Source organism: Caretta caretta, chromosome 8 (assembly GCF_965140235.1).
Source record: "Caretta caretta isolate rCarCar2 chromosome 8, rCarCar1.hap1, whole genome shotgun sequence".
Lineage (NCBI taxonomy): Eukaryota > Metazoa > Chordata > Testudines > Cheloniidae > Caretta > Caretta caretta.
Genome location: NC_134213.1, coordinates 56,389,606 through 56,400,025, shown reverse-complemented (window position 1 = coordinate 56,400,025; position 10,420 = coordinate 56,389,606). Strand labels below are relative to the sequence as shown.

The window sequence follows — 10,420 nt, the reverse complement described above, 5'->3', positions numbered from 1 at the left end:
CCTACCCCCCCCCCCTCCAGATGTTCTGGTTTAACTTGGATTTAAACTTGGAGAGTGGTCAGTTTAGATGAGCTATTACCAGCAGGAGAGTGAGTTTGTGTGTGTATGGGGGTGGGGGGGATGTGAGAAAACCTTGATCTATGCAGGAAATAGCCCGACTTGATTATGCAAAGAGTTGTCACTTTGGATGGGCTAGCACCAGCAGGAGAGTGAATTTGTGTGGGGGGTGGAGGGTGAGAAAACCTGGATTTGTGCTGGAAATGGCCCACCTGTTGATCACTTTAGATAAGCTATTACCAGCAGGACAGTGGGGTGGGAGGAGGTATTGTTTCATATTCTCTGTGTGTATATAAAGTCTGCTGCAGTTTCCACGGTAAACATCTGATGAAGTGAGCTGTAGCTCACGAAAGCTCATGCTCAAATAAATTGGTTAGTCTCTAAGGTGCCACAAGTACTCCTTTTCTTTTTGCGAATACAGACTAACACGGCTGTTCCTCTGAAGCCTAAGTACTGTTCTACTGCCCTTTATTCATACAATAAGAACAACAACATTTCATCCCCCCCCCCCCCCCCGCATTCAAGTGATTTGTAACCCAATCCCAGCCAAAATCTATCACTTAGGCAACACAGCTCTGTTTGCTGGATACCTGGGTAGATTAGGTGTGAATGCAAACACAATCTGGCCCTGAAGCCTTTCCCCCCAGCCCCAGCTCATCACTAGCTGTAAGGGAGAGCTCATTTAGACTTTACTTACAAATCATCATTTGAAATTATTAAGTTGGCCAACATCACCAAAATGAATGCACCTACATTGTCATAAAAAACAACAGCTGTATAAGGAAGCTAGTCTATGTTCATACTTTTCAAATCTATTATACTTTTTCAGATACATGTATTTTATCATACACTGTATATGCTTTTAAAGTGTGTATAAATGTTTCAATTTCAATTCAAATTTCCAAACAGTCACTAAATTGGCATGTAAATAGTTCACAAAACTGATGGGGGGGGTGTTGGGGAAATCACTGGGTGTGGGTGGGGCTTTTCCTCCGATACCTCCTGTGTGGGAACATATAGTGTCTGAAGGAGCCTCAATCACCACGCAAGAGACGCTTCACCTGGTGCAAGCGGGTTTCCTCTTGTTCTGACGCAGGCAGCAAACGGCAGAGGGGTGACGACACAGCTGCTTGGGGCTGCGCTGTTCGGCTTCAAACGGGCTAAGACACCGCTACCTGGCAGCAGCGGTTTTCCCCTTGGCGGGCTCCGCCTCCGCGGCTCTCGAACGCCGTCTGTCGTGCAGCCCGCGGGCTGGGCCTGGCGAGGGGGACCCGCGAGCCTCGTGAGGGGGACAGTGGCGCTCAATGGTGACAGCCCCAAGGCGGGGGGAAGCTACAGGAGAGGCGGGGGAGCAGGAACCGTGAAGCCTGAAGGGGCAGCAATAAATAGAGGGAACCAGAGGGTGGGAGAAGCTGGGGAGAGAGACGGGCGGGAGGAGCCAGCTGCTGCGGGAACAGGGGTGAGTGACGACAGGGGGGAGCCTGCCCGGGGGCGATCAGAGCTCCCCCGCCCAGCCAGCCCGCCACCGCCCCGGGGAGCAGAGGAGGCGCAGGAGAAGGCGGTGCCTTTCGGAGGAAGTTTGCGCTCCGACTGAAGAGGAGGGAGAGAGAAAAACCACCCTCCCGATCCGAAGCGGCCAGCCCGGGCTGAGCGGCTGTTGCGAGGAGACGCGGAGCTCCCCCACGCCAGCCGCCTCTCCTGCAGACCGGCCCCAGGAGCGCTCCGAGCCGCTCGCGCCCTCCCGCAGCTCGTGTCCGGCGCTGCAGCCCCTGCCCGCGCCATGGGCGGCTCTGCCTCCAGCCTGCTGGACGAGAGCAAATGCAGCTACATCCGAGGTACCGTACGGCGCTGCTGCCTGCCGGCCCGCAGAGGGACGCGGTGATTCGTGGGCGGTTCTGAAGTTGCGAAGTATTTAACGACTGGCTGCCTCCCAGTCTGGATGCTCCCTGAGATCCAGTGACAGGAGACAGGCAGCGGCCACCACCACGTTTGCATCAGAATTTTAATTCCGGGAGGGTGAGAAGCTGGCTGCTTTGGGGGGGGGGGGAACGGTGCTGCTTAAAAGTCTAGCAGTGTTCAGTGTTTGCAGAAAGTGAAGGCAGCAGGCGGACAGGACACTCTCCACTGGAGAGATCTGAGGGGTAGGCAGGAGAAATTGATACTTCTGGGTAACTTATTGTCATGAGCACCGATCCTGCTGTATCTGCCTGCCAAAGGATTAGGCAAAGCCTGTTCTCAGGAGCCTCCGGGACCAGACCTGCAGAAAGCAGCACAGCTACAGTGGGAAGTTCACTGTATGACGGAGTGCCCCAGACGTTTCTGCCTGGCAATGGGAAGGGGGACTGAATGGGTGGGTCTGGGTGCTGCTGCCCTTTTACAGAGGGACTCCCAGTAAACTAGAGTCGGAGCCTGAAGTTAGTGTAAAATTAGGCAAACTTGGCAAGGGGGGAGCGGAGGAGGGCAGGAAAAATATTGGTGAAGGCAAATATTTTTGTTTTTGGAAAGTAAATACAGCTGCTTGCATTGCCCTCTCCAGGTCCTAACCCAATAAAACCAGGCAGTTGAGACTGGATAATTATCAATCATACATTGAAAGTATGTGAACTATACCATCTTGCCATTGTTGAAAATGCCTTCCATGCTGTCTGGGGCCTATTAAAGTTGTGGGACTTCAGCAAAGCATTTAAGCATGTGCTGAATTGGGGAACAGGGGCAGATCACTTCAGAGAGGGCCAACATATCACCTGTTTCAAAGCAAATGATTTTTCACATTCCAATATTAATGCTTTTAGGCTCTTAATGATTGACCATGCTTTGTGTAAAATAAATAAATAAAATAAACACATGAAATCAGAGAGGGCCAAAATATCCTGAAACTGGAAAGAGTGTCCACCTGATGTCAAGATCTCAACTCTGTGGTCCTTCTATACTTTGCAAAATCGGGCTCTTAGGGCCAGCATACAAAGCTGATAGTGCCAAGTCCTTTGAAGCCAATAAAGTTTCGTCTGGGTTTTGGATTACATAGATAATCTGGAAAGGACTTGAGTTACCCAGACTAGTAAAGGGTTCTGTCATCACCTGCCTTGTAATGTTGGGTGCCTTAATACTTTGCCTCTATGACTCAGAGCTCTGACACCAGTAGTCAGCGTACAAACATAAAGGGCTCAACTCTGCCTTCCACCAACCTAGTTATTTCTTGCAGGATGACTTCAACAACCCCTGTTCTGGTCTGGAGTTCCCCCAAATCTGTTTCCCTGAGTTTTTAATGACCAGATATTCATATTTTCCACTTTGGCTCATCACCCCTGAAGAAATGAAATCTCTCCCCACCTATCAGTTCACTTTGGCAAACACACTTCCCACAGTTTGAACAACAGAGGTCAGTTTGGGATAAAATACCCAAAAAAGTTTGTTTAATAGAGAAATCATAGAATCAAAGGTGAAACGGTAAGGAAAAGCAAACACAGACAAGTTACCCAGAAAATAAACATAAAGATGCAATCTCAGGCTTTACACATGTATATTATCTAAATTCCCCTTTTGCCTTTCAGACTATGGTAATTCGTGTTTATACAGAGCAGGGGAAATTCCCTCCTTCCTTAGTTATCCAAGACTGGGATTTTCTTTTCAGTTTCAATGTCTTTCCATTAACTTTAATGGTCCACCATTGTCTTCCTCTGTGTTGTTCCATAGTAGGTTGTCAGAATTAGTGCCAGGGAAGCAACTAGCCTGTGAGATATTCCACCCCCGGCCTGATTACTTTCCTATGCTGAAGTTATGTGGCACTTGCACCCTAGTTACCATTAGTGTTTTACGCATAGGGCTAGTCTACACTAGAAGCACTACATGGGTGCTCTATGCTGACAGGAGAGAGCTCTTCCATGGGCATAATAAATCCACTCTCTGTGAGAGGCAGTAGCAAGCATAAATAGCCATAGCCATAATCTGTAAACATCTTTCCCAATGACCATCAAGTACAGAACATACAAGCTTTTATTAAAAGACCTTACTTGATGTATATTTGTACACAATAACGTTGTATACAACCAGTTGATTCAACTGCTTATTCTTGGGGTTCAGCCCCTCTTGTTCTCCCCTTGGGGTGTCTGGACCGTCACATCTGCTTGTGTTTATTGTTAAAGTGATAAAGAAAATGACAACTTAATTTTCCAGAATATATATATTTGCTTGTAAAGGGAAATAGATAAAAAATGTCAAACTTTTTGTTACTATCTGTCTAGATGTATATATGCCCCCATCACTGTAGTAACAGCTGATGTTTATGTGACCAATTTTATGTCTGAAAATCTGCTTTTGCTAAACAAAACATATATAAAAAGGTGTGTGTGGGGAGGAATCATATAGCTGGCACTGAGACAAAACTTCTGTTGAAGCCAGTAGGAGTCCTACTGGTTCAGGGCCAACTGAGTCAAAACCTTTTTGGTACAAAATGTAGTCTGACTGCTCAGTGCTGTTTGCTATTTTAGTTGGCGTTCACTGCATTATTTTGTTAGTGGTGTGATCTGTGCTGGAGTAAGAATGTAGAACTGCCACTCCTTTAGGAACCTCATGGAAAATGAATAATGAACTGTCTCTCTCATGAGTGTGCCCAAATTAGAACGTTTTAAAATGAATAAATCACTATCAGATGAAGAATAATGGGTCAAATTGTGGAGCCTACATGGGAGATCTGTATGTTTCCTAATGTGCAAGGGGGGAGATCAGCTGCCTCTGCAGCTCTGTTAGTTTCCTCCAGACTGTGGAGGATAGACTCAGCACAGGACAGAACCATGATAAATATGTCAATGGGCTCCTCCTCTTTGGCTCCCCTCCTGCCATTCATACAGTGGGGAAGGACAAGAGGGCAAGATCAATCCCAGTGTAATTTTCAGCTTCAAGGCAGTATCTCAGCTTCTTGGTCATTGAGACCTGATGATGAGAGTTGTGAGTCTCTTAAAGGACCAATACCTAGTTACTGCAGATAAGGAGACTGTTTTATACTAGCCCTTTAGATGCATGAAAGCAAAAACTTTTGCAAGTTCCTGCTCTTGGCACTCTTGTCTGTGAGGGGAATGGAGAGAACCATTGTCAGACAGTTAAGAAGTAAATATTTGTTTAGAATGCGTCGGGCCATAATCCATTTTCAGTCTGGAAAGGATCTTTGTGTAACTAAACAATTCCTGCTTCTAACTCCTGCTATGAATAATGGTTGATTTTTATTTTTTATTTGTTTTAATCTTGGGAAGAAAACGGCCTATAGTACTACTTTTAGTGGGAGAAGGGAGGAAGATGGAAGCATGTCTTTAATTCCTGATATCTGTTTAGGACCCAGTCCAGCAAGTGCACACCATACAATACTCCAGTTGGCTTTGGTGGGGGTTTGCAAGATTCAGTCCTTGTTTATCAATGGCTATCTTTTGGTAGAGGTCATGTGGCAAGTTCTTCAAGAAACCAGGGAGGATGTGACAGTGCTTCTCTTTCAAAAAGGGAAGAGGATGAATCAGTGCTTATATTAGAAAGGCAAGCAATTAAAACAATCTTGCTTAATTTTAGAAAGCCAGTTGGATGTTTTTCACAATGAGGGTAATGGAGGGCTTTAGAAATAACAGCAAAATGAGAAGAGACAGCTGTTTTTCCCCTTTTTTGTTGTTGTTTCTTTTTTGTCAGTAAAACTATACGCCAGCAGCATGTGAATCTCTAAATAACAATAAACCCAAACCCTTATTCATGTGACTTTAGTGGAACTATTCACATGAGTAGTCTTGCAGGATCAGACTTAACAGTACTACTTCATATATCTTATTTTATTTAGAAAATGCATTCAGCTACATATCCTAGATTGCATGGGAATAACTTAGAAAGGGGGAAACACTCGACCTTCTTAAAGCCCCAGTGTCTGGGGTTCTGTGTAGATGGAGTGCACCATGTTTAATAGTTATGAATGTCATTTCCACATCCTCCCAAATCAGTGTCAGGGCGCTAGACTGTTATTCCAGCTTGCAGGCTGAATTAGTATCTGCAGCTCCTTACCTTCCATGCCAGCCCCATAAATTTCTGTGCAGAGATCAGTTTGGTATTTTGAGGTAGTTCATAGGTACCCCAATATAGCAGCTCCACTCATCTGTCATCCTTACAACTCCTATGTGAGGCTTAAGCCATGCATGGGGTTTTGCCAGACCTCTGCACCAGTAGTGAATTTGTCCCATAATGGGCAAATGTGCATGATGCTCGACTGATAAGAGATGAAGTCTCAGCTCGGAGAAGTTTACAACCTCAAGACCAAATTCTGAGGTTCTTCCTCCATTTTTATTCCATCCCTTTTCAAGTCAGTGGCAGTTTGACGAGGTAAAGGCTTGTCTAAATGGACAGTCAGGAAAATTAAGCCAAATGAACCGAAAGTGTAAATTTGAACTGGATTAGTAAAACTGCATTCTGACCTTCTGTGGACGCTCATTCAGAATTAAAATGGCCTTAATGTGGTTTACTTAATTCACAGTCAATTAAGATAAACTGAATTAAGGCCACTTTAATTCTGAATAAGAGAGTCCATAGAGGGTTTTAATGCAGTTTAACTAATCCACTTTAAATTCACACCTTTAGTTAATTTGGATTAATTTTTCAGTGTCCCCATTTAGAGGAGCCCCTAAGTAAAGACTTTGGGATTTGACTCTAAGGGCTTATCTACACTGCTCCATGTTCAAACATGGTAATAAGATAACCCTGTCTCACATTTTTACTCGATATGTTGTGTGGTAAGGGTAAGGATGAATTAGATACGCAGTAACATCATGTGGTTACTTTGCTTACAAATAGACACATCTGGTAGATTCCACATTTCTGGGCTTTGTTTGTTTCTTCTGTATTTGAGGGGAGTACTAGAGTATACAGACTTCCAGGAAGAAGAATAGTTTAAGGGTAGTTTGGCTATGTCTACACTAGCACTTTTGTCAGTAAAATTTATGTTGCTCAGAGGTGTGAAAAAAACACATCACTGACTGACATAAGTTACACGGACAGAAGTGCCGGTATGACAGTGCTATGTCAGCAGGAGATACTCTGCTGACATTGCTACTGCCACTCATTGGAGGTGGTTTAATTATGTCGTCAGGAGAGCTCTCTCCCAACGGCATAGAGTGGCTACATGGGAGATCGTATAGCAGCACAGTTGCATCGGTACAGCTTTGCTGCTGTAAGATCTCTAGTGTAGACAGAGCCTTTGAGGAGAGATGGTGGAACCAGCTCAAGAAGGGGTTTTAGATACATTGGATAGCATGGAAGGAAATCAAGAGTTGAGAAGGAAATGATAATGCCAGGCTCCAGCCCAAGCTCAAATGTCTACACTGCAATTTTGTAGCCCTGAAGCTTGAGCTGCATGAGCCTGAGTCAGATGATATGTGCCAGCCGTGGATGTTTTATTGCAGTGTAGTCATACCCTTAGAAAAAGAGTTAGGCCTTGTACTGTGACCTAAAGGTCTACAAATTCAGGCCTTGATGAACCAGTTGGGGAAGTGAATTCCAGAGAGAAGGGTCGAACCCTTTGAGACCACCCTTCTATCAGGCCCAGGATTATCAAATCTGGGGACTGTAAACTCAAGTACCCCAATTTACTCAACTACTGTGGCAGCTGGGGGGGTTAGCCATTAGATATCCAGGTCCCAAACCACTGAGGGATTTATACATCTAAGTCAACACCTAGAGCTGTACCTGAATACAAATGGGAAGCCAGTGTAGTTGTTGAAATGCTAATACAATATATTTCCTGTGGCTATCAACTCTTAATCGGCAAGTGTCCACATTCTACTTGTAGTTAGCACATGGTCCTCATTAGCTATAGCATAAAGGCTACTCATAAAGCCATGAGGGCCTGGATCACCATGCTGAGGCCTGGGTCAGGGAGAGAAGGTCACAAATGTCTAACAAGATGCATATGGAAAAAAATTATGTGTAGGGCCTTTCATGTGAGGATCTCAGTATTTTGCTTCATGCAGTAATTACTTCACTCACTAGGATTTTGTGAGGGTTAAGTAACAGAAGTGTACAGGGTAGAGTTTTCAATGCCACTTCAGAGATCTGGATGTTCAATTTCCATTAGAAATTGATGAGAATAGGGTATTCTCACAGGGGAACTGTCCGTCTGAGAGGGTTGGGGCTCAGCTACACCTGCCCAACTGTAGTCCGACACCCCAGGGACAGGGAATGAGTCCAGGATTAATATGATGGGAGCATGTGAGTCAGAGCCAGGCCTGCAGGGAGATGAAAAGGTCAGCTTGAGTTCAGTGAGGAAGACCCCAAAGAGAGTGGACCTGGAAGGGAATGCTCTGTTAAAGAGCAGGAAGGTAGGCAGGAAAGGGTCAGTGAGAAAGCCAGGCTGAGCATATAGGAAGAAAGCCAGGGAAGAAAAGACAGGGCAGCTTGCAGTACATGGGTGGATATCCCAGTTGTCTAGGGACCCAGAGCTGGGAATCCACAGTAAAAGGTGAGTGTGGGTTCCCTTATGTTGCTATGTTCTGAGGGGGATCTATCTGGCTTTAAGATTAAACTCGATAAATTTATGGAGGAGATGGTATGATGGGAGGGTTTTGGTAATTAAATATTCATGGTAAATAGGCCCAATGGCCTGTGATGGGATATTATATGGGGTGGGATCTGAGTTACCCAGGAAAGAATTTTCTGTAGTATCTGGCTGGTGAATCTTGCCCATATGCTCAGGGTTTAGCTGATTGCCATTTTTGGGGTCGGGAAGGAATTTTCCTCCAGGGCAGATTGGAAGAGGCGCTGGAGGTTTTTTGCCTTCCTCTGTAGCATGGGGCATGGGTCACTTGCTGGAGGATTTTCTGCTCCTTGAAGTCTTTAAACCATGTTTTGAGGACTGCAATAGCTCAGACATAGGTGAGAGGTTTTTCTCAGGAGTGGTGGGTGAAATTCTGTGGCCTGCGTTGTGCAGGAGGTCAGACTAGATGATCATAATGGTCCCTTCTGATCTAAATATCTATGAATCTATTCCCATCAACAGTGGGGAAAAGAGACTGATTCCAGCCCAGGAGGACTGGAAGCTGAGCCCAAGAGATGGGCTAAGGACTGTTGAAGAAGAGGCAGACCCTAAAAGGAAGATGGGCTGTGCCTGGCAGTTGTCTAGTACAGAAGATTTATTTTATTTATTCTGTTATTTACATTTCCTTTTGGATTTGGATTAACTCTGGACTGTTGTGATTTAGCCAGATGATTTAGCCATCTAAACAACCTAACTGCTGGGAGCCCCAGAATCACCTGAATGGCAGTGGATGACCTGAAACCAGAGTGGGTTAGTCCCTGATTCAGGCATCCAAATCCTCTAGGTGATTTTGAAAATCTCTCTCCTAAGGAATATTTTCCTCACTGAAAAGTAGTAATTTCTGGATTGAAAAGCAGCAGCTGTTTAATAGCACACAGCAACACTTGATAGCTGGTTGGGGCTGTGTATCATAGCCAATTATGACTGCAGGTGGAATGTATGTAGGCATGCGCAGTTACCCTATTTTGAATTTGGACAAGACATCAAGGTTAACACCAACGTTAATCTGATAAAAAGTGGCATAGGATCCTTAATGAACACAACCATCTAAAAGATGGCATCTCCAGCAACACAGTGCCTATTGACGTATTAGATCAGTACTGACTCAGAAGGAAGAGTGCAACACCGCTGAGCTGCCAACACCACTTCCTGTACACATGTACATTTAAGAGATTATATGAACTGTGAGTGGAATTAGGTATATATCTCTCTTCCCTTACCTGTTCACTTCGATATTTTTAAGGGCTTAGGGCTTTAATACCGTAAGATTTTTTGTTGAACATACGTAGTTGCAACCTCCGTTTAAAGGCTTTGTCCATTTTGTTGTTTCTTAAACTCTGTATTTTTGGGCCTTTCTTTGTTAGTAGCTCACTGGGGTCCTGATTTCCCCTTACCCTGTAGAACGATGGAGATCTACAGGTTTTCTTGAAATCCAGCTCCCCCATACCTCACACTGCTCTGCAGAGTTTAGGCACTACCATGGCTTGCAGTCTTGGGAATTGGTAGGGTTTTCTTGTTACTTCCACACAGGAATGGGTTATTTAATTTACTATAGCTTTAAAAGAGTTGATTTTTTTAAATTCAATAAAGCTTTAAGTTCCCCAGGATGTCAGAATGACAAATATATAAGAAATGTAAATGCTAAGGGCTTGACCTAAAACCTGCTGAAGTTAAAGAGAGTCTTTCTATTGACTTCAATGGACCTTGGATCAGGCCCTAAAAGAAGGAACTGCAGATTGTTGTCAACGAGCTGGAGGTAGTTTAGAAAAGAGTGACAATGATAAGTAGGGGGCTGCAGGGATTGATTTATGT

General features: G+C 44.7%; 1 protein-coding gene across 1 annotated transcript in view; it reads left to right on the top strand.

Annotated features, from left to right (window-relative positions):
- Positions 1-1,349: 1,349 nt before the first annotated feature.
- NIBAN1 (niban apoptosis regulator 1) overlaps positions 1,350-10,420 on the top strand; it is a 131,999-nt gene continuing 122,928 nt past the window's right edge. The window contains exon 1 of the mRNA XM_048861777.2: positions 1,350-1,892. Coding sequence (XP_048717734.1) covers positions 1,838-1,892 — 55 coding nt within the window. The 5' untranslated portion in view covers positions 1,350-1,837. The remainder of the gene's footprint in view (positions 1,893-10,420) is intronic.